Genomic DNA, 25,385 nt, shown 5'->3' on the forward strand with positions numbered 1-25,385 from the left:
GTCAGTGACCTCAGTAATTATCCATGATTCTTTATCTTGAGACCTGCAACAATATATTTATAGTATATTTCCAAAATATTACTAAATATGCAACATTTTCAATGCAGAAAAGATGATGAAGGAAATCACTCCAGGATATTATGATGATGTCATCACTGATGGCATGAATCCAGATCTAGAGACAGGTATCCTTTACTTATTCTCTAATAGGATGATATATTTAAACTATTTCATAAAATCTATGCAAATGTATATATTTGTCATCGTGTGAGTGATGATGTCTCATGTTAAATTTGTAGAAGACAGACCTGAGAGCTATGATGATGTCATGACGAGTGAACAGACCCCTATTAAAAAAGGTTTTTACTGTTTAATTATTTCTTGTTTGTGAATGTTTAACATTATAACTACCTTTAAAGTTATGCTTAGTACAGATATTATGATCTAACATTTGTTTTATTTGTATATTCCTGCATGTGTAGTGGACACATCAGAGCATTATGATGATGTCATCATTAATGGACAGAACCATGATCATTTAACAGGTGAGTCAAACAGATTTACCTGCTAAAACTAAACATGCATTTCTACATTAGTGAATCCTCGTGGCTTTATCAGTACTGAATGTAATAGTCTCAGACAGTCATGATGTGGGTAAAGAGTTCAGTGACGAATAATAATATTCAGTTTTATTGTGTCAGAGGGAGATCAGGAAGATGATGTGAAGAACAACAATGAAGATGAGAGAAACCTCTTGGGTACGTTTAACAACTTTATATTTTATATCTGTTTTATGTTGCTCTTTAAACTCATTTTAATCTAAATAATGATGCAGTTATCAGACTGAAAACTATCAGTTTGGTTTTATTTTTAATTACAGACTATGACGATGTAGAGGAGGAGTCAACTAAAGAGGGAGTGGTCCTATGACTCAATAACCACACCCACTGTCTCTGTTGATGAAATCATATTATCTTTTCTGGAGATACTGAGAGTTTCTTATATTACTATTGCATAAGTGCTGTTTTATCTAATTACATTTTTTTATATATGTGTATATGAAATCTTATGTGCTTTGCAAATTTCAATAATAAATTTAAGTTTTTGTATTTTAGTGTTTGTCCAATTATTCATTCAATTTTGATATTAGTTTCAATGTCCTTTGATAATAATAATATTATTATTATATTTGCATAATATGTATTTGAATAGTGCAATATTTCCAGCATGTAATAAAACAATTGTAATGAAATTTAAATAAAAGTAAAATTAATTGGTTGAATTATGCAAACAACAATTTAGAAAATAGTTAATCATTATTATGTTTACAAATGTTACAGGCTTATTTATGTTATTTACAACAGAACTGAAATCAAAAGATTATCAGTGGTATTCAAATGTAAAAGCAGACATTTAAAATGTTTAACTTAATATTTCATAACATCTGAGCAGTGATTTCACTACTTTTACATTTATGAAATAAAATAAATTATGAAAAAGTTAAAATAATTAATTATTGGATTAATTTATTATTTTATATTATTTTTTATGTTTCTCTAAGCCATCAGAGCTTGTATGTGCTGTTTGCAGGTGACAGGTTTTGCTGCTTCACATAATCTGCAGTGTTTCTGTATCATCTGCTTTAAGTTTAGTGTGTTTATCTCCAGCCTGACTTCTGACTGACACGAGTCTGTCCTCAGTGAACTGTCTCTTCTTGACGCTGGAGGAGGAGTCCCGCTCATCAGCGCTCACACTTTATTAATATATATGGAGACAATCCAAATGCTGCTTTCTGATTTGTCACTGATTGTGTTTGATGATTTCCTCTGTTGTGTCTAATAAGGTAACAGTGAGAGTCATTGGCAGCTGTGAGTCTCTCTCTCTCTCGCAGGCTCTTTCTTCACACAGGCTCTTATTTTAAACACACAGAAACAGACGGAGTGATGAGCTGAAGATGACGGAGAGAAATTTGACAATTGTTTTACTGTCCTTATTAATCACTCTAACCAAATCCAGTAAGTATAAAATATAAAGATGTGAAATAATACATTTAAATGAGCAGTGATGGCCTCATATCACTTGAAACTGAATAGAGGCCAGTGTATTGTTTAGTAATTAAGATCTTGTGTCAGTTAAATTTTATAAATGATTTAACTTTTACAGAAAATGCCTTTAATGATGATAACGATGTTATAAAATACAATGTCATGTCCAGCTTTACAGTAATTTTTTTTTTTGTCTGACGTGTGTGTTTCAGCTCATGTTCCTCTCAGACTGCGTGGAGGGAACGGTTGGTGCTCTGGGAGGCTGGAGGTGTATCATAACGCTGTGTGGGGCTCAGTCTGTGATGATCTCTGGGACATCAGCGATGCTCAGGTGGTCTGCAGGCAGCTGGGTTGTGGAGCAGCACTGAGGGCTGATGGGAATTCAGCCTTTGGTGCTGGTGAAGGTGTTGTGTGGCTGAACAGAGTCCAGTGCAGAGGGAATGAGCTTCACCTATGGGACTGTCATTTCTCCCTGAACAACCACACTAACTGCTCTCACAAAGAGCACGCTGGACTCACCTGTGCAGGTCACTGCTGATTTTTTAATAATTTGAATTCTAGTAATTTTATTTATTTTAATTAGTCATTTTCATGATTTTGAATCTGTTTTAATAGACTTGTCAACAGATTTGTCAGTGTCCACTACTCCTGCCACATCAGCATCATCTTCTGCTGCAGTTTCTCAGACAGTGAGCTCAACATCAGTCTCTCCTCCACAAACTTGTCCAGAAACTCTCCCAGTCCCCCCAGTGCTGCTGATTGTACTGGGAGTTGTGCTCTTACTGCTCTTGGTGCCGCTGCTTATCCTGATTCAGCAGAACAGAGTGATGAGGAGAGGTAAGAGAGATCCAGAGACTGTCATATTGTGTCTTCTTCAGTGTGTGATCAGTCATGTGTTGTGAACTGACAGCAGGTTTGTGTGTCTACACTCACAGCTCTCTCTAAGAGAAGCCATAGGACCACCACTGAGGCCCTTTATGAGAATCTTCAGCACACAAACCGTCACTTTACACCCAGGGGTGAGACATGAGCATCAATCTCATTTAATATGATTAATAAAAGAGTCTGTAGGCAGTTGATGTTCATCTATTATTAGCCTGATAAACCTCCTGCCACAGAATTCCTGACAGAAAACCACAGAGCTGCAGGTGCATGTTTACATGCGTGTTTCTTTCTGCCAGTTTTAAAAGTGTCATAAAGAGAGCTCATATTTTGCACATATACAGTAGGCACAGCTGTGTGTTTTTCTCTTCCTGTGTCTATTTCAGAAAGAATGGCTTCATGTGAGAATACACGTGTGCTTGGTTAATAGGCCAATAAAATAAATAGTCTTTAATCCTTATGTTTTAGGATCAAAAGAAAATAAATATTCAACCTTTTGAACATGTATCTGTCTATTCTGCTCTTTTTTAACAGGAAGTCTCATTGCTGATGAACTGCATGGATATGAAAATGCTTATGATATTCTCTCAGGTTAGAGAGATAAAGTATATTCAGTTATCATTTATTTTCTTTTTTCGGCTTAGTACCTTCACTAATCAGGGGTCGCCACAGCGGAATGAATCGTCAATCCAGCATATGCTTTACGCAGCGGATGCCCTTTCAGCCGCAACCCATATGGGAAACACCCATACACTCTCATTCACACATACACTTTGGACAATTTAGCTTACCCAATTCACCTATAGCGCATATCTTTAAACTGTGGGGGAAATCAGAGCATTCGGTATTTAATATAATATTTTTCAAATAAAAATATGAGAACATGGAATTATAAACATAAAGTATAAAATATATCAAATGTGATTCACATCAAAATTAAAAATTCCTAAATGAAATGGATTTAATCACTCAGTTATTTGAAATATTACAACGTATCTAAGGTAAGACTTAAACAAATATACTTTAAATATAATTATATTTATCTACGAGTATCTTTTCTGTATGTTTAGAGTAATATTTTAAACATTGTCAGAACATTTTATTCTATTTATTTATTTATTGATTCTGTTTGTGTAGTGGTCACACCAGAGAATTATGATGATGTCATCATTATTGAACAGAACCATGGGCATTTAACAGGTGAGTAAAGTGCAATTTATTATCTGTAACAGTGGTGTCTAAACTCAGTCATAGAGGGCCGGTGTCCTGCAAATTTTAGTTCCAACACCAATTAAACACACCTGAACCAGCTAATCAAGCTCTTTCTAGGTATACTAGAAACTTCCAGGGAGGTGTGTTGAAGGAAGTTGAAGCTACACTAAGCAGGACACCGGCTCTCCAGGGCCAAGTTTGGACACCCCTGATCTATAATTTAATATTTACTACAATTTATTTACAATAATTTATTATCGATATATTACCTTGATGGCTTTACAAGGAGTAAACATAAGAGTCAGTCACAAGCTGTATTATAACGTGCAACTTGTATGTCATGTGTAACAGAGGGAGATCAGGAGGAGCGCTGTGATGTGATTAACAGCAATGAAGATTAGTGAAACCAGTTGGGTAGGTTGTTGCTTAAAAGCATATTTGATTAGTTTTTATTTATATAATTGTATTTATTCCAATATTTATACACATTTAAACTAAGAATTGATGCAATTAAGACAATGAAACCTGAATCTGCTTTTATTTTTAAAAACAGACTATGACGATATGGAAGACTCAAATAAAGGGGGGGGGGGGGGGTACCAGTTAAATCAATGCCCACACCCACTATATATTACATTTACTCAAGTACTAGCTACAGGGAGTTTCTTAGGTTGTTTTTTAATGCCATTTCTAATCCTTTTATATGAAATGTTACATGCTTTTCTGCAGCGTACTGCAGTAGCTACTATTGTGTACTTGTTTGTTTGTTTCTCAAATATTGTGCAATTTATTTTTAAGTATTATTTGTAAAGATGATGATTTGTACATCCTTGTGATACAAATAAAAGTTTATTGTGCCATGTTCCATTGATACTTGTGCTTCAAAAATGCTTCAAACCTTAAACAGTCTCATTAAGTGGCAGATACCGGATTATTTACGCTGAGCTTGAATCTTTTGCAGCAGAAGCTCCATCTGCAGGTTTAGATTGGGCTGTCCTTTCTTGGTTTTTCTTTTCAACAACTGATATGTGGCTATTTTCTTTTCCTTGTATTTCTTCAAAGCCTCTTCCCGCTGAGTTTTGTCTTTTAAGATTTCCTACACAGACGTCAAAAAAAAATATGCATCAATCTTGAATGAAAAAATGTGTATGTTTACATGATAAAGCTTCATTAATGGACAGCGGATATGCCTATTTATTAATTCCCTGATACTGATGGACTTTAAAAGAAGTGATTTTTTTTTTTTTAACTCTAACCATCATCCCAGCTGGTTTGACCACCTCACCTCTCTTTTTCGTGCACGCTCCTCTTTTATCCTCTCATATTCTTGCTTAGTCTTCTGATATGATGATGTTTTCTGTTTCCTTTGGAAAAACTGGGCCTTGTGTGAGCTGATGAGAAAAATCAAAAATGTGTCAAGTCATTATAAATGGATAGCTTAACTATAATATGTATATGCATAAATGTATAAACATGTACACTTGCTAATACTATACCTTTCAGGCTGTGCTGGTTCATTAGATGAATCAGGAGCAGTAGTTTGATCAGTCGATGTATTTGTAATGTCTTTCTCAATGCTAGAAGAACCCAAATCCATGTTTAGTTTATCATCATCGTCCTCTATTTCGTCCTCTACCGCTCTCCCTCTACATCTTTTCTTCTTCTTCTCCTGTTCTTCTTCATCTAGTCGTTCTCTTTCAGCCAGGTAAAGATGTCTCAGATGCTCAGGATATTCTTCCTCTAACTGGACTTTTGATTCTTGCCTTCTCTTCCTCTCCTTTCGAAGAAGTTTGTTGTATTCGTGTTTTACCTTCTCCTTCCTTTTGAAGGCAAATCCCTGACCTGAGAGCAAATAAAATATTCGAACATATTACATTAAATCAGTAGCCTGAAAGAGAGATTCTGAAATCTATTGACTATTAATCAGTCATATTTTATACATATGGGTCGATGACGTAACGTTTTTCTCTGAATACATTATTGTACGCTATTTAAAAAAAACATTTTGACATTTGTCCAAAATTAATTGACAACATACTATTACAAAAATTTATAAATGTATTTAAAATAGTTACTTACGTCTTAATATGAACGAGACACGTGTGCAATAGAAGTAAGTTTTACTTTAATGTTTTTAAATGTATTTTCATATTCATTTATACATTTATGTAGTTATGTGGTTGGATTTTAAGTCAGATACTCACCCTCTTTTAAGCTACCATCAAAAACCTTGTCCTCCGGAACCCATTTTCGTTTCCTTTTTGCGTTTTGAGACAAACCACCATGTTGGAACTTCTTATTAAACTGTTTTCCTCTAATCCGACCTTTACTTTTAGCGTTTTGTTTTAAAGGTGCCATGTCTCACGTTAAATCATCATGTACACACACTAGAATGTGGACAGAACGGATGTTACTCGTGTAAAGACGCACAAAAATGACGCAACAAGGCATTACTAGTCAAAAGAACGACATTTGTGTAAGGACAATATATTTAAGTTTCCCATTGAACACAACGCTGCATGGTACACCCAAAATGGCCGCGCATTAGTTCACCTAAAATGAATCACATCCTCATTTGACTACTTATGCCTTTGATCCAGAAAATGTGTCAACTGCTAACAGTTCTGCTGATGTTTACTCACTTTGCTGTGTCTATAAACGATGGCTTTTAATGACCTACATATCGTGACGGTTAAAAAGAATATAGATGAAGTAAAGCGCTTTCTATCCATATCTTTAAGTATCTCAAACGCACACACTGTGGACTTTTACACGCGGGATGTTTGGAGCACGTTCATCAGTGTCAGTCCAGAGGATGTGTTGTGTGCTATCAGTTCCACGCAGGACAGCACGGGGGCGCTAGAAGGTAAGAAAGCGCATTAAATGTTATTAAAGGGATAGTTCACACAAAAATAAAAAATTCTGTCATCATTTACTTATCCTACACGTGTTCTTTCTTCTGTTGGGAAGGACATATTGAAGAATGCTGGAGGAAAACGTACTTCCATCGTACTTCCATAGTACTTATTGTTCCTACTGTGAATGTTGGCTTTTTCTCATTCATCCTAATATCTTATTATGTTTACAAGAGAGAAATTTAGAAAAGTTGACCACTTGAGTGTGAATAAATGATGAGGAAATATACATTTTTGGTTGAACAATTCCATTAATTGTTGTAGCATTATTATTGGTTGAATTATGCAAAAAAACTATGAATATTTTAAAACAGTATTTTTTTTTTGACATTTGTGAACTTTATATACTACGATTCATTATTCTACGCATTCATTTAACACACATCATATATATATACATAGTTTGGGAAAACGCACATTAAATCATTTGCTATAATTCAAATTGAAATTTAATTTAACTTATTAGCAAGGGTTTGGGAGACCACATTACAAAGTTAATTTTGTATTTTGCTTTTCAAATGTCTTTTATTTATATTTTCCCTTTTACCAAATACTTTTTAGATCCCCTTCTCTAAATTAAAATCTATTTTTATGCTTAATTGAAGTGGAGTGTATGAAACACGTTGTATTTTACAGTTCCTATTTTTGCTTTTTAGAGAAGGAAAACACCACGTTTGGTTTCTGCAATGCTTCAAAAAAACTGCTGGACATATCAGCCCTTCTGAGGGCAGCAAAAGCTCACTGTTTACCAGGTCTGGGTGTTTGTATGCAGCTGGAGGAGCTCATGCACAATCTGAGACTGATGTGTGGAGACACAGCAGCAGGTTCTATTAAATTTTTTGCAGAAGCACTGAAAAACACATTTACATTCACTGCATATCTATTGTGATTTATTATGCATGTCACATTCAGGTTATTACAAGGTCATATTTCACGCATCGTCTCTAATTCCCATAGGACAGTCATCAAATAAAGTTCTTGCGCCAGATGAGTTCATGAACTGGAAAAAGGCTCATGAGGTGCAGGCGATGTCTGAAGTTGTGGCAAGTTTAGCTAAATGCTGCCGAGTCAAACAGGTAAGATTATTACGATTTATAACAAGTTATTTAGTTAAAAACTGATATAATTTTGTTCTGAATTGCATCTTTTTTATCTCCTCAGGTCATAGATGTGGGTTCAGGAAAAGGCTACCTATGCTCTTATCTATCAATGCGGTATAATCTACAAGTATTTGGGATTGATTCCTCCAGCACCAACACACATGGAGCTCATGAGAGGAATAGGAAACTGAAGAAGTTCTCCAAATCCTATCAGCAGCACAGATTCATTGAGAATCACTGTGTGCAGAGCAATGATGAGAGCAAAGAACACTACAATGAAAGTGATGGCAGCAAAAACTGTATTACAAAAGAAGGGGTTGAAGCACAAACTGAGAGCAGTGCTTTATCACAACAAGTCAGTAGTGATTTATTAGCATCAAATAATGCTGCAGAATGTCCATTAGACAACAGTGATGCAGATGCGGGAAGCAGTTTTCTCAGTTTGCTGGCCCTGGACGTCATTGAAGACGTCTTTCCTCGAGTTCACCCCAGCCAGCTGAGTGTGGAGGAGAGGGAGAAGAGGAAGAGGGAGAATCTGGAGAGGAAAGCCAGAGAAGGGAAGAGGAAAGACAGCAACAGCAGCCTGTTTTCACCTCTGACCTCGTATGTGACTGCAGAAACTGAACTCAAGACACTGATCACAGAGCTGGAGGTGAGGGGTGGGAACCAGGGAAGAATAATTGTATTCAAATCATCATTCTTTTAATTGGAATTTATTGCTTATTATTAAATAAATAATATTGCTGTGATGTAAAATATAGGAATAAAACTGTAAAATAATAATAGTGATAATTATAAGTAATATTAACATAAAGTAATTTATTAAACATTTTATAAATAATATTAATAATAATTACAACAACAGCAATGAAAAAATATTAAACAAATATTTAAATACTTTAAAAACTTTAACAATGTTTACATAAGCGGCTTCATTTGTACAATAACAACAACTTTATAATAATCATAATAATGTAGCATTAGTTTATTGGTGGGGTAACTAGTAAAAAATAACTTATTTTTAATTATTACAAATTATTAATGTATTTTAGAGTTATTAATTGTTCTAAAGTATGTTTTTATTAATAATATAATGTATAATTCTGTTTAAATTTAACTTAATAATTGTTGTTATTACTAAAACTGTTAATTTAATAATAAATATGTACAATAATTTTGTATGATTATTGTAAGTTTTTCTGACTTATTTAAGTTTTTTTATTTTTATTCTTAATATTTTTCCTCACACAGCCTAATTGAAGGCTTTTATAAATGTTTTATATATTAGAAATTATATATTTTTTCCTATTTGAAGCAAAATTAACAAAGTTGCATAATTTTTCACTGTAAATGTGTTTAATGAATTAATATCATATGACATTCTCTCAGGATCAAATAATAAATGTGTACTAAACTTATATAATAACGCAAGAGACACAATATGTTGCAATAATAGTCCAGCTGAGTGCTTTGATTATAAAGCTGAAGTTGTATCGTTGCTATTACAGCTCAGCGAAATACCAGTGATTATCCTAATCATGTTAATTGGGTGAAATTGAGCTCAAGAACGGAGAAGGACTTGGGCGTGTCCTGTCGCAGATTATGATGATCAATGAGAGATGGCAAACGATCTGTGTTGATTTCGCTAAATGACGTTTTTCCTCTCTCTTTTTCCCTGGCTTGTGCCCAGGATGCAGTTCTGGTTGGCCTGCACACGTGTGGAGATTTGGCCTCCAGCTCCCTGCGGATGTTCAGGGCCAAGCAGGAGCTGCGGGCAGTGTGTAGTGTGGGCTGCTGCTACCACCTGCTGTCTGAAGAGTTTGATCAGGACAGAGCGGGTAAGAAAACATCCTGTTCATAAAGACACACACACACTGTTTGACTGAGTCTGATCTGTTCAGGTCTTCAAACAAGAGGAGATATGTGTTATTGTGATTCGTTGCATAATGTTTCTACCAGAAATGTGCAGCCCTGTACCAACCCAGAGCAAAAAAGCTTGGTAACTTGAGTAATATTAATGTGTTATTAATATATGTTGTAGTAGTTATATAAAAAGAAAATGTATAATTCATTCTTTTATAATATGTAATTATTGTTTTAAGTAAGTAATTTGATTCATAAACAGTAATAATAATGTAAACAATTAATATTTTATTATATTATTATTATATACATAAAAAATTATTAGTCTAATAAAACATTTGCCATTCTTTTACAGTTCTGTGCCAATCCTGGGTCAAAAATAATAACAACATAAAGCAATATAAACATTTAGTTAGTTAAATAGTGTTAATTAAATAGTGAATTTATGGTTGGCATATTAAAAATGTTAATTCAGCCCAAAACAACCTCACCCAACCACAACAATTTAATTGGCTTGACCAAAATAAAAAATAAATAAATAAATAAACAAACAAACAAATAAATAAATAAATAAATAGAAACATTTCTGAATATGTTATTTTATGTTTTGCATACAATTTTAATTTGTATATTTCAAAATGTCATTTATTTTTAGATGTACTTTCCCTTTAAGACATGGTGCTATTCCCAAAAGTGCATGTGGTTTCTGTCAGTCTGTCTTTCTCTTTATGTTACACACTTACTCATAGAGCAAGCTCTGCAGAAAGGAGTGGACTGCCTACAAAATATGATATTTTGATCACATAATGACATTCGATTAAGTCAGCGTCCCTTGCTGTGTAGCACAGCGGGACTACAATAACGTCTTAATGTCATGCAAAGCCTGGGGATCACATCACAGGCTCTCAGTTGCTGAAAGGACAGAACTAAAGCGCATGAAGTGTGTGCGAGAGTTGGACTGACATCACAAACACTCTCCCTTCAACAGACTGTCTGTTTGATCTCTGTAAATCAAGAAGAGTCAGTACAACATGTGGAGATTTCAGAGTTTTCAGGCCTTCAGCGGCTCATTTTTGTTCTGTACAAAAATGAAACGTAATGAAACAAATGGGGTCCGAAAGGAAACATACAATACATTGTAAATTCTAGTCTCAAAAAAAGATTTAATTGAAGATCTCTGTGTTCACCATCCAATCAGCCGGAGTTTTCCTGCACAGCAAAAGAGGTAAAGTAGTTCCTTAAAGCTAAAAACACTGAAATAATGGAATGGCCAACCTAGAGTCCAGACCTAAACTCAACTCGAACTTTATATATTAAAAAACACTACATTGAACTGTGGAAGAGACTGAAAATGAGCAAGAAACACCAGAGCAGTGTGAGAGACTAGTTAAGCATTGCAATAGACTAGTAATAGACTAGTTATGTGTTATGAGATGCTAGTCATGTCTTGTGAGAGACTATTAATGCCTTGTGAGAGATGCGTAGTGATGTTCTATGAGACCCTAGTTATCCGCATGTGGCCTGACATGTATTAAAGTCATTCAGATCAAGGGCCGAAACGCTTCCTTCTCACTTTTGACTGCTGTAACCTTCCAAAATTTTAATTAGAGTCTTTTTGCTGTAGTCATTGCTCTTTTATCTAATTTTAGTCTCCTCTCAATAAATCATGCTGTGCATTTAAAGGTGAAGTGGGTAATTTCTGTCCCACTAGCAGCACCAGTACAGTCACAAAGATTTTGCATAAAGTATTGCTTGCCTGAGCAGATTTTACTTCTGGGATGTTTTCAGTTTGACAGTCTGTTACTTTTCTTAGTATCTTCAACCAAGGCCTACATTTGCTGACTCAAATCAAAAAAAGCCCTCGCAAAGGCTCCAGCTAAAACAGGAAACAGGAAGTCCCACTCACAAACATCATTAGTTAAGCAGTCAACTTTTGAATGTCTTACGTATAGTTGTCTTTGCTCATTATATTGGTGATTGGTCGCCTCAAAACAGTGTCAAGCTTCACTCATGAGTTAAGCATTTCATAATTTAATTACTGGTACTGTTTCTTTACTTGCTGTTTCACACACATGCACATATTCCAGGCCTGTGCTGGACTCTGGATTCTGTTCAGCTTGGCATGGTTTAGATTAGCATGATATCTGGAGTAAATAGTGTTTATCTTTGCGACGAATGGCCCCAAACCACACTATGGGTCTGTTTGAATGGCATGTGCTCAGCATGTTCTAATCCACAAAATGTTCAGGGTTAAGAGATCTGCTTTAATTTTCACATACACCAAAAGCTTAAATTGGTAAGACTTTGTTTTTGTGATAGAAGTCTTTACTGTTGACCATGGTTGCTTTTTTTTAATCAAAAATATGTAAAGGATATAATTATTTTTTTAATTTGCAGTAACTGTTTTAAAATGTTATGCTTTTTTTAAATGTAGTTTATTTCAGCAGTCAGCTAATTTTGATAATATAATTAAAAGATAAAGATATTTAAAGATAATTAAAGATAAATAGTTACATGATAAATAAGTATATGATACTTATTTATTTATTTTTAGTTGTTTTTTAACCCTTATGTACTTTTGGGGATGTTTTCATCCACTCTGGGGTGATTTTGAGTCTTAATTAGGCCATAACTTTTTCTGTGTTTCAGCTAGCTGAATGATTTTTGCTGACAAATCTTATTTTGACACATATTTGGAGAAAATAAAAAAAAAACAACTCAACAATACACTCTTCGCACCATCAAACATGGTTATAATGGAAGTTAATGGGGCAAAAACAGCCACCAACAGTAAATTAAGGAAAAAAATGAAAATCTAACAATGCATCAAAGCCAATGTTATTACTAATTGTTCACATGTCCAAGACTGTGATAAAAGGGAAAAAATGCAGTCCACAATTACTTTTTATATTGAAAATACACAATTTTGAGTGTTTTTTTTTCACCAAATCAGTGACATCATTTGTGAACTTGGCAATTAAAGAGTTAAAATCCTGTAGTTATCTAAACAATTTAGTAGTTTTGATCAGGAGTGAGGTTGATTAACATATTTCTGCAAAAAAATGTGAATTTTTTTTTTTATCTGATGCATTTTTGCAGCAGTTTAATTCATTGGATGTTTTTATCCCGAACATAACAAAAGCGTAGTAAATTTGAACAGTGCACAAGGGTTTATTTGCATTACTTTTTTAATATATTTTGGTTTAAATGTTTTGTTAAATTAAAAAAAAAATCATTTAATATTTTTGTTAAATGAAATGTGAAATGCCTTGTCAACTGGCTACAACAAAATAAGTTTAATAAATTTTGTTGATGCATTTTGTTTTAGACGTTTTTATTTATTTTTGTTAATATATATATTTTAGTTAATAATATTATTACAATTATACAATTAAAAATCTAATTGCTAAATATTTTTTTCTTATTATGAAATAAATAACATGAACATGCTCTTTCATGTTTTTGTGGAAACTGAGATATGTTTCTTAGGTCATTGATCAATACATTTTAAAAAGAACATGTATTAAAATAATACATTTACTTTTAATGCATCCTTGCTCAATAAATGCATCAAACCACAAAACATAATGACCCTAAACCTTTAAATGGTAGTTTATGTTAAAATGTGATCCAATTCAATTTAAATTTAAGTTTCTTTTAATTTAAGTTTCTTTGTATAGTGTTTTTCACAATAATTATTGTTTCAAAGCAGCTTTAGCAAACGTGCACATTATTGCATTACAATCAAATTCAGAAAAGTTAAGTTTATTAGTTACCATAACTGTATTAGTTACTAATTAACTAGTAACTAATAGCTTCTAACAGTTAGTTGATTCTTTATATTTGTTGTGTTGTTTTGTGGATGTTGTTTAGGGTGTACCCGTGATGATATGTGTGGTTTCCCTATGAGTCAGTATCTGAAAGATCAGGCCTGTTTCTGTGGTCGAAATGCCAGGATGTCGGCCTGCCTTGTAAGTGTACATCACACATCACGAAAACATCTCACATAGCCCACGCATCTGCAACCACATCCTTTGCTTATGAGCTCAATGTTGCAACAAACATTAAGTTACATTTAGCTAACCTTTCTACATGTCTATCTGTCTATCTATCTATCTATCTATCTATCTATCTATCTATCTATCTATCTATCTATCTATCTATCTATCTATCTATCTATCTATCTATCCATCTATCCATCTATCCATCCATCCATCCATCCATCCATCCATCCATCCATCCATCCATCCATCTATATATCTTTTTATCATCTATTATCTATCTATCTATATACTATTAGATTAAAAGTGTCCATTGCTTCAATTTAAGCTTGTTTTCTGCAGTCTTGGCTAATGTTAAGCTTTTCACAAACTCTTTTTTTCTCTTCTCAGGCTCTGGAAAGAGTGTCTGCCGGAGGAGGGGTGAGTACTTGATTGTGTCATGCATCATATTAATATTCATATTTCAATTAAAAACCCATTTCCCCTGCAGGATTTGCATACAAGGAGTGCAGTCTCATCCGATCAGAACTGTTTGCACAGCTGATCGTAGTGGTGTCGGTCAGGCTCGACAGCATATGCATATTTATCTGATTTAATTAGATGCACTGTGTATTTTAATTAGATTTTTCCTCTTTCAAAAAAAGCGAGGGAGAGTTCAGGGTTGAAGCGGTCAGCCTGAACTATCTCCATGCTTTTTTGTCTTCTCCAAGTCTGATTGTTTAGATGACATAATTGTCATGGAAAATATGACCCAATCGGGTTTTTGAAGTTCCCGTAACTGGGACAAACACTTCAAATTATGTCATTAAGAAGATAAATAAGTAAGCAAACATAAGCAAAATCTGATTTGAAATGAAGCAAAATTGTTTGGATTGTGGTTTATCTGGGTTTCTTCTCTGCTGCAGCTGCCGATGGAGTCACTGTTTTATCGGGCGGTTCTTCATGTTATTTTACAGGATCACTATGATTGCTTTAAAAGGTATCCATCCTGTGCACTAACATTACTTTGTAAATTATAAGCCATATTTGATGTATGAGCATTTTTTGTTAGATTGTTTTTAGCTGAATCTAATTAACTTTTCCAGTCATTTTGACTTATATCAATCAAACTGACAAAAATATTAAATTAAACATGGTTACCTCATTGAAATAAGTTAAAGTAGCATAAAAACATTTGTTGTCAAGACTTTTTGCCATATAATTTTTTACAGTGTACATGCATGCTATTAATAATAAGTAGCTTGGACTATTTTATGGATTTTAGTGTAAAATTAAAGTATCCCTATTATGCTAATAGAAAGTTTTCTAATTTTGTTTCTACTGTAGGTTTACATCCATATTAGGTCCAAAATACTTAGATTTTTTTATAATATTTATTGCTGCATACCTTTCTCACAGTGTCTTAAACAGTTCATTCACCTAGACTCTTTAAACCCCGCCTTCTTAACAGTCTGCTTTGCTCTGATTGGTTAGAGCTCAAGTGGATGTCTAATGGTGCATGTCTAAAACCAAACGGCATTACCATATCTGAATTTCAGCTTCAGAAGCTTCCTCAGCACTTGTAAACACAGTTATATGAACAGCCCATAGCTTCAGTTACATCTACAGTGTTTATGGGTTAAAGTTCTCATTGCTTCCAAGCCACCACTGAAGATCTTGGACATGTAATATGCAAATTCATAACAAAAATGCATCGTTTTTTTTTTTTTGTTGTTGTTTTTGCATAAATTAGCACTAGTATTACTCACAAATTAGTTTCAGGCTGTTCAGAATTGGAGCTTTCTTTTGGAAAACAATTATGATCTTGGAAACTTTCCTGACCTTTTACATTTCACAGCTATATTACACACCACATTAAATTTAATATCTGAAAAAGCCTCCAAAACCTGATATTAACCAAATATTAGCAGTTTAGACATTTAATTATAGTTTTGTGCAAAACCAAAAAAATGTATCCATAATTTTGCTGTTCTGGTTTGTCTGTAAAAGTGTAAACACACATTCAGTACCCCCTGATGAGCCACTCTCAGTGTGAAGCGCACCAGATGACAAATATTGAGCTCCCTCACTGACGCCGATCCTCTCCCAAACACCCAGATCAGATATCTCATCCACAGCGCTTTCAACACATCATCTGCTCATTAGACAGAAAACAAGCGCCTGCCTTTGTTTTAGTCACCAGATAGCTTTAGTAAACTAGAGGAGAGGATAAAGAGGCATCCAGATTCCCTCCGGTCCTTCCTTTCCTTATGCGGAGGTTGAAAAGTGTTTATCGAGATACTTGATCGTGGCTTTGCAGAGCAGATCTGATTCACTGGTGACTGATGCTTGTGACTCAAACTCTAAAGCCCCTGTTTTCAACTTTAATAAACCTCTGTGAGTCAAAGCCAAACCATCAGGTTACGGTAATGCACAAGTCAACAAGTAGTGCAAAGTTCAGCCTATTCAATTTAATGAATATGGCGCTATATACTATTAGAAGTACTTTATATAGCGCTTTTCACAATAATTATAATTTCAAAGCAGCTTTATAAAAGGTGCAAGTTATTACACTAAAAAATGTGCACAATTTCCACACAATTTCAAGTTGTCCCAATACAAATCGATTAATCGTACTCACACTAGGTACAGTTGCCTTGAACCGTGCTGAAGCTCAGTTGTCCTCCCTCCCCTCACCCGCGACGGCCTGCACTCACACTGCATTTTGCCTTCCGAACCTGAGTGCACTTACGTCATCAATGATGCGACTGTTCAGTTTAACAGGAAGAGAAGTGCTCTCGCTCAGCACAGTGGAGATTGCTTTAGTTAATCATTTTAGTCGTTGGGATGCAGTGACACGCAGTCAAATATTTTGCCAAAGAGATTTACAACTTTTGACGCTCATAAATTATCATAAAAGTCCTCCTGCTGCACGTATTTAGAGGTTTGCTGAAGATACAGCTGACGTGCAGTGAGGGGTTTGCGTCTTTAATAAACTATGACAGTTTGTGTTCATTGAACAGCAAGAATGATTAATAAATCCATATGAAACAGTCCCTTAAAAGTGATGTCGCGTCTTCAGTTTCGTGCTCAGGCACGCTTTGCATTTACAGGGCCAGGGCCGGCCAACTTGAACCGCGTCTGAGCCTGATTCAGAGCACTCACACCAGTAAATGTGCCTGGCAAAAGTTCGGATGGCATGGTGTGAGTGCACACTTAATCATTTTTACAAATATAAGTGCTTTGAACATAAAATAACCCCCCCAAAAAAACAACGTAAGAATTGTATTATTACAACTAGTTTTAAATAAGTAGTTTTAGGTCCCGTGAAGTGCTTTGAAATACGCATTTTTATTCGATATTTGACATAATCTCATCCAAAACACAAATACAGAGTGGGACATAGTGTAGCTCCTCCCCTTTTTAAAAAAACAGCCAATAGCATTTTGTTTTTGTCACTGCTCTGTCAGTAGCTATGTTTTCATCCAAAGATGCGAATTAAATTTATGCACAATAACTGGAATATCGCATAAAAGACGTCCTAATAATGCACTGTTTCCATCCACGTAGTCAAAGAGAACAAAATCATCACTTCCTGATTAATTGGCACCAAATATCAAAAGTAAAAACTCAATTTGCTTCGGTTGGAGAAACTGTGTGAATCTTTTCTTTATTTAATAAATTACTTGCGCCTCAGAAGACATGGAATGAGACGCAGAGCATAGGCATTCTTAACAATACTGCAGGTAATTAATAATATAATAAGAATAACCGAAACCACATTTCTGATGTTTTACAGCATGCTCAGCCTGTTGGTTTCGTTTTTATCATCACATGATTTCTTATAACAAAATCATAAAAAATATAAATATAAATATAAATATAAATAATCAAAATATAAAAAAATGACTTTTTAATGCACATACTGGACTTTGTACAGTAAATGTGTTTCCATTGTAGTTTATGCACATCTTTTCTTATCGAATAAAAAGTTTATCCTACTCAGTTATGCGCATCTTGGCATTTCCATCAACCCTTTTTTTATGCGCATTTTGGAGCACACTAGCTTATTTCTTATAAACTAACAATACTGATACTACCATCTAAAAAACTTAATTTTAATTTCATGGCACCTTTAAATAAGAAGCAAAAGTCATTTTTGAGTGCATTTGCATATTAGACTACATTAGCACTCTATGCATGTGACTTATTTTTAGTACATAACTGATTTTAACAGTGATTTAAATGTATTTATGATGCAGTAGATTGATGTGTGTTTTATGTCCCGTTGGCAGTGAGAAGCGTGTTGGGAATGTCTACTCCAAAGCCACGTCGTTTGTAGACTACGTCAGACGAGCACTTAGGAAGCTGGATCTGGATGAGTCCAAAGTAATAAGCCATTGCTCTCGCATTACGCTGAATGTTTTCTCAGTCTGCCCACATGAACACCACAATGAAGCTAATGAGATAAACAGACCAAAGTATGTTTGACATGTAGGAACATTCGGGTACAAAGAGCAAGAGACAATTAAAAAGACGTCAGTATAAGGACTGATGATATTGCTGGATTATTTGTTTTAGGAGAGAAATCTAAATGTTTAATTGAGCTATTAAAAAATAAATAAATTAATGTTAAGATTTTAAGTAAATGTTTAGGACGTATAATAATAATAATAATAATAATAATAATAATAATAATAGTAATAATAATAATAATAAACAATATAGAACATATGCACTTATAGTTTTATTAAATATAAATTTAATGTTTAAATAATATTTTGAATGTTATATATATATATGGATATGTGTGTGTAGCACGTCATGATTTTGCCAAGTACGATGCGATCCTGTATTAACATCCATGTTGATCCTGGAACATAATTTTTTGGGAAAATGTAATCCATACCTATTCCCTTCCACTAAACTCAAGCATAACTGTTAATTATTCCCAAATTCAGAGGTGAATAATAGTTGGTTAACAATCATGTAGAAGTGCATAAACTATATAAGCCTAAACTTAACATAAACGTAAATGCATCTCTTAATTCTGATTGGCTGATTGAAATGTTGTTCCAGGATCAACATAGATGTCGATCTAAGAACATGTCTTAGTGAAATCAGGTTGGTGTGTGTGTGTGTGCGTCATACACTTTTATTATTAGTATGATGCTATTGATTAAAATTTAGATAAACGTGTTATTAAATTTTATATTATTAGTGACGTTTCAGATATATTAAAAAGAATCAGAGGTTAAAATGTTATTTTATACACTGGACATTAATCAGTCTTATGCTAGTCTAATATTTAAATTAAAACATGTTATATAAATTATATTATGTTATAAACTTAATTGTGTTTATATTTATTTCTCATAAATATTCATAAGAAATATTTCATATAATAATAATATAATATTTCATAATATATTTCTTATAATATTTATTTCTTAATTATATTTATATTAGTCTGCAGCAGATATTTGTGATGTACCGGTGAATATGATTGTGGCGAGTGAGACGGGGCCGAGAGCCATGAGACTTGATGCAGGTGATGCATCCGGGTGTCTCTGATAATCTCGTCATGGCTCTCGGCCCTGCCTCATTTGCCACAATGATATTTACCTCCTTAATTGATTTCCTTAATATCACTAATTTATAAGTATAAGATTTTAAGATCTAGATTAATTGTTTTGATCAATTTCTCTTGTTTTCTTCAGCTATCTGATGGTGACATTCAAAGCTACCACGACCGCTACACTCCAAGGATGAATGAAATGGTGGCTTTTAACATGGTAGGAAAGGTTAATGTCTTTTAATTCATTGCTAACTTCCATCTTCAGTACTAACTTTCTAATTTCATCTTCCTCAGCTGAAAGTAACTCTGGCTCCCTGTATAGAGGGTCTCATCCTCCTGGATAGACTTTGCTACTTGAAAGAGCAGGTGACAAACCAAATCTCATGACACATCTAAATGTTTACTGCATAAGACGTTTAATCCTTATACAGTCAGAGAACTGTGAGGGGCTTTTGTTTCAAGCTTTATTTCAGCACACAACACCGATTGCCTCAATGAAAAAATGTTTTCACATAGAGCATATACTAACAGCTACTTACAACAACTCTGAAGCGATCAAAAAAGTGTGGTTTTCAAAGGTTTCCAACTTACAGGAGTTCAGAGGTTTTGTGTTACACCTTTATTTCCTTCTTGCCCACCAGGCTTTAAACATAAAACCTAAAACCTCCTCGCGACGACAGTCAGGAGTGTCAGACTCAGCCATCTGTAAAGAGCGTTAGACTGGAAATTTAGGGCATGACAGAACCATTTTGTTTGTAACCACAAAGCAAGTTTCCCCGGGAATAATTTCCACATGATCTTACAGGGTTCACTTATCAGTCATGTAATGCAGAGCAAGTCAAATCTCCCCGATGTAAGCCCTGTGCGTATTTTCTACACAGAGGTCTATGATTTGTGCATGACAGATATTAAAGAGCTTGGCAACCTGATAAGGTTTCTCATTGACTGTCTGTAAACTTCACTAACCGCGTTGAAATCAGAGTCTGCTTTACAGTTTTGGCCTGAGAAGGGTTTCGTCCTGTATAAACCATTTCATAACATGGTACTCTGGCTGTTCTGCCAAGTATATTAACGTGCTTTGGTCAGCGGTGATTATGGAGAGCTGTAATATGTATTTTGGATTGAAACAACCTGTGCGCAGTTAAGCTGATTATTGGGCCGTATCAAAATACTCTTCTTCTATTCTGAGAGCTGAATTTTAAAATAAGTATCTATTTCAATATAAATTTCTGATACATGTGTATATATTGCTAGATTGATTCCTGAACTAATCCATTTACTTAATTTTAGTGAATCTAAAACATGCTAGTCTGATTTCCAACTGTATGATTCTTATGAGTCTTTTCTATTTTGTGAAGCGGAAACAGACAACATAACCAGTGTATTTTGACTCCTGAATCAGTGATTCTTTTGAACATTTTAGTTTCTAAATTATGCATTTTACAGCACGACTAGTTTTCAATTTTTTTATCATTATTTTATTTTAGTTTCAATTTTATTTGATATTTTATATGTTTGTTTTTTAGTGAATGAAAAACATATAGCATAAAATCGTTTTGTCCCACCCCTGAATGATTGATTCTTAAGAGCTAGTTTTTTTTACTGAACCAAAAGCATACAACACAAATAGTATATTTTCATTCCTGAGTTACTGATTTGTATCATACATTTTAGTGAATCAAAAACATACAGTAAGAACTGTGTATCCCTATTCTTTAGGGACTGATTCTTGTGAGTCAGTTTAGTTCTTTAAGTGAATCAAAAACATAGAAAATAAACAGTGAAGTCTCATTACTAAAGTACTAATCCTTATTGTTCGATTCTTTTTAATACATCAAAAACATATAGTATGGACTGTGAAGAATCAATCCCAAAATACTGATTCTTATAGGTCAATTTACATGCATGCAGATTTATATATACATTCCTGAATTACTGATTCTTATGAGAAATCATCAGTGAATCAAAAACACACAGTACAAACTGTGTAGTTCTATTCTTGAATAGTTGATTCTTATGAGTCAGTTCAGATCACTTTAGTGAATCAAAAACATAGAGAATATACAGTGAAGTCTCATTACTGAAATACTAATGCTTATTGTTCAATTCTTTTTAGTGAATCAGAAACATATAGAATGGACAGTGAAGAATCAATCCCAAAATACTGATTCTTATCGGTCAATTCACATGCATGAAATACTGATTCTTATTGCTCGATTCATTTTATTGAATCAAAAACACAGAAAAGACCGTGTAGTCTCATTTCTGAAATACTGTTTCTTATTGGTTGATTCTTTTAATTAAATAAAAAATATATAGAATGGACAGTGTAGTCGCATTCCCGAAAAAAAACAACAACAACATATTTTTATTGGTTGATTCTTTTAATTAAATAAAAAAATGTATAGAATAGACAGTGTAGTCGCATTCCCGAAAAAAAACAACAACATATTTTTATTGGTTGATTCTTTTTATTAAATTCACCAATAACATATAGCAAGAAAAACATATGTAGAGAATACACCCTATCCCATTCCTGTATTATTGATACATATATGAGTCAGTACTTGTTAGTAAATCTCATGTAGATTAGTGTAGCCTCTGTAACAAATAAAAAACTTACATGTATGCAGATTCATGTCTTTAATATTGTTAATATCAACTGAAGGTATATTTATACATACAATTTAAAATCTCAAGTGATTTTACATCTAAGCTATCTCTCTCTTTTTTCACAGGAGAATGTATCTCATGCTGCACTGGTTCAACTCTTTGACCCTCTTCAGTCTCCAAGATGTTATGCAGTTGTTGGTATAAAGAAATCTACAGATTGAGGATCGAAGTTGGTAGCATTGCAGTTTAGTGTAAAATATTGACTTAGTTTTAAAGTATTATTAGAACTTTCTTATATTTATTTTGTATTATTAATAATTGTTTCAAAGTCTAAATAATTTTTCTGTCTATTTTTCCAACCATAACAATAAAAATGCTCTTTTATTCATAATAATATTTCACAAAAAAAGCTAATCAGGCTAGTTCACAGTAAATTAAAAGCAGTTTTTCAGTCCAGCTGCACTCTGTTTTAGCCTCCGGATCGGTTCAAGTTATGATGCATAACAGTCGGGTCTGCAGCTTAAAGCGGAAAGATGTAGTGATCAATGAGATGCAGAACGTTGCTTTTAGTGCTCATTAGACTGACTGCTTCATAAATCAGCCGTAGCCTAGCTGAGCTCTATAAGGACATCAGTCACACTTGAGACGTCTTGTGCTTCCACTTATTTAACACACCTTTAATATTAATCGGACATTAAGCTCTTCATTATTTTCAGTAGTTCCCCACAGCCCATTATTCTCCCGTCTCACTTTTTTTAGTTAATATTCATAAACGAAACACCTCGAGGTAGCTGTTATCTTAACTTGATTGATTTGTCCATGCCATTGCTTTATTGTGACTCTTTTAAACTTCTTTAAGAAGCACTTAAAGCAGAAAAGAAAAACCTGTGTTTATACCACTGCTACTATTAATGTGTTTGCTCAATCTTTAAGGGTTATGAAAATGAAATGTACTTAACATTTACTCAAACTCAAGGGGGTACAACCCTTTTATGAGTTTCTTTCCTTTTCTGTTGAACACAAAGGAAGATATTTTGAAGAAAGCTAATAATTTCTAACCATTGATTTTCATAGTTGAACAAAATGGAAGTCAACAAAAACAGCGGTTAGACATTTTTACAGCAAATTCTCAAAATTAAATTCCCTAATCAGGGAAAGAAAACTAAAGCAACACCTTTTACATGATCTTCCATTAAAACAGAACCTAATAAAAAAGTAACCAGAGAAAAAAATAGTGTTTAGCCCTGTGTAAGTCTAAAATTTCATTCATAATGGCCTTAAAGGGTCTTACATTTGACTTGAAGAAGCCTGCAGAAACCCTGTAAATACTTTAAAACAGGTCTTAATTTTCCTTTGTCTATGTAAAGCTACCCACTCGGTACAACCAGCAATCCATCTAAAAAAAAGTCAAATGGATTAACTCAAATAACCATATTGGTAAATAATCTTCCTTAAATCCTTACAATAACATTTGTTTTTTGTTATTTATGCATAAATGTATGTTGTGAATAAATTTAGTTGAATTAAATACTAAATTTAATTTAGTCTTTTTAAAGAAAAATAATTGTAATTAAATATGCATAAATGTATATAACCATGTTTTAATTGAATTATTTGAAATCTGTGGCTAAGAAATGACTGAATTTTATTTTTAATGTAGCAAGTAAAATATTCCAATAGCCATTATCAAAAAAATCCTTAGCATTATGCCCTGTAAATGTCTGATATTTCATTCATAATGTTCTTAAAGTCTTAAATTTGACTTGGAGAAATCTGCAGAAACCCTAAATATTGTGAATAGTGACCTAAACCAAAGTGTTGCTTTACTTTACTTTCTTTATTGTCCACAAATGGAAATGTATCTTTGGCTTCACCACACAACCACATCACACATATCATAGAAAACAAGCAACACAAATACATTCAATATCATCACATAAACCACATTAAAAAACTCAATTAAACCCTATTCATACTTAAAACCCAGTATTTACATATCTAAAGGACATTTGATCCACTTTTTTTTTACTTGAGGTTGCCTAAAACGTCTTTTTGGGGCAAAAGCTGAATTTTTATACGTAAGGGATGGGAACAATCTTCAATAATGACATGTGCTTTCTGTTTAATTCTTATTAAATCAATTTCATTTAGTTGTCTTTGTGCTTTACCTACAATTGCACTGGCAATTTTTACTACTCGACACAGTTTTTTTAATAACTGTGCAGTCAGTCATCATGGTAATTATAATTCCTTATTTATCGAATGCAAACACTAGGAGACTTTTTGACGGAAGTTGATTCTTTCAGAGAAAAGTAGGCCACATTCCTAACTATTCCCGCTTCTAATGGTTTTTCCTCCTCTAAAAGCACTACGTCCATTTATCACGGTACCACTTGATCAGAACAATGCCAGTTTTCTGCCATTATTTCTGGACCAAAAAAAAATAAAGTTAGTATGTCTGCTGCAGCACTTTGCACTGAATTTGTTGGTGCCAGTCTAATGCTTTCCTCAAATGAAACTGTTGACCATTCTTATGTTTCTTTCACCAATTCATCTTCCAGCGGATGCTTTGTGCCATATCCTCTTCTGTGTCTAAATTAGAGCAGGGAAAAGCTTCAGGATAATGATGTGATGCACTTCACAACATCTCAGCAGGACAGAAATAGCAGAGCGATGGGAAACCGGCTTACCCGCTCCCTTATTTCCTGAAATTCAGCTTTTTTCTCAACATGCTTGAGGAAATGCTTCTCTATTGCCACCAGGAATGTCCAGCTCTCCTCTTTGAACAAAACAAGTTTCTTTTTTAAGTGCATCATCAAAAAGACGCACATTTGTTTTTCTTCTCCTAAAGTGAAAACAGCCGACTGCTTTGTTTGCTTGAGAGGAGATTCATTTGTCACTTCAAAACGAAAAGTCGCTGTCCGCTGAAGCCAAATGGTCATGCTGTGTTTCATTGACTTAATGACTCCAGGATATAAATAACACATGCATCTAAACTGTGAGATGGACTAGCACTAACACTGTTGACCTTACAGTGCTGGTTGAGACAGAATGCGTGTTTGTGCTCATCTCTGCTGCTTTTAATTAGGATTTTGTCTTTGTAAACTTGTTAGATGGACTTTGATCGGCTGGATTTCAGAGCAGTATGTTATGCATGAGGCACAGAATATGCAAGCACGGTGGTCAGGGATGTCCTT

The 25,385-nt window shown here is 33.9% G+C and overlaps 3 protein-coding genes across 3 annotated transcripts in view; 2 read left to right on the forward strand and 1 right to left on the reverse strand.

Moving 5' to 3' along the window:
• LOC130223542 (uncharacterized) overlaps positions 1-25,385 on the forward strand; it is a 160,987-nt gene that overhangs the window by 31,086 nt on the left and 104,516 nt on the right. Inside the window, 1 exon segment of the mRNA XM_056456383.1 lies at positions 300-349. Coding sequence (XP_056312358.1) covers positions 300-349 — 50 coding nt within the window.
• On the reverse strand, positions 4,970-6,928 carry ccdc59 (coiled-coil domain containing 59). The gene is made up of 4 exons (XM_056455881.1): positions 6,344-6,928; positions 5,636-5,981; positions 5,425-5,530; positions 4,970-5,235 (listed from the first exon to the last, which is right to left on the reverse strand). Exons 1-4 carry the CDS (start codon positions 6,495-6,497, stop codon positions 5,071-5,073), a joined length of 771 nt encoding a protein of 256 aa, XP_056311856.1. The 5' UTR covers positions 6,498-6,928; the 3' UTR covers positions 4,970-5,070.
• mettl25 (methyltransferase like 25) lies at positions 6,733-23,639 on the forward strand. The gene is made up of 12 exons (XM_056455879.1): positions 6,733-7,005; positions 7,711-7,878; positions 8,012-8,130; positions 8,216-8,806; positions 9,845-9,992; positions 13,891-13,988; positions 14,409-14,438; positions 14,924-14,997; positions 18,293-18,386; positions 19,718-19,792; positions 19,870-19,941; positions 22,314-23,639. The coding sequence occupies exons 1-12, from the start codon at positions 6,801-6,803 to the stop codon at positions 22,407-22,409; spliced, it is 1,770 nt and encodes a 589-aa protein (XP_056311854.1). The 5' UTR covers positions 6,733-6,800; the 3' UTR covers positions 22,410-23,639.

Source organism: Danio aesculapii, chromosome 4 (assembly GCF_903798145.1).
Source record: "Danio aesculapii chromosome 4, fDanAes4.1, whole genome shotgun sequence".
Taxonomy (NCBI): domain Eukaryota; kingdom Metazoa; phylum Chordata; class Actinopteri; order Cypriniformes; family Danionidae; genus Danio; species Danio aesculapii.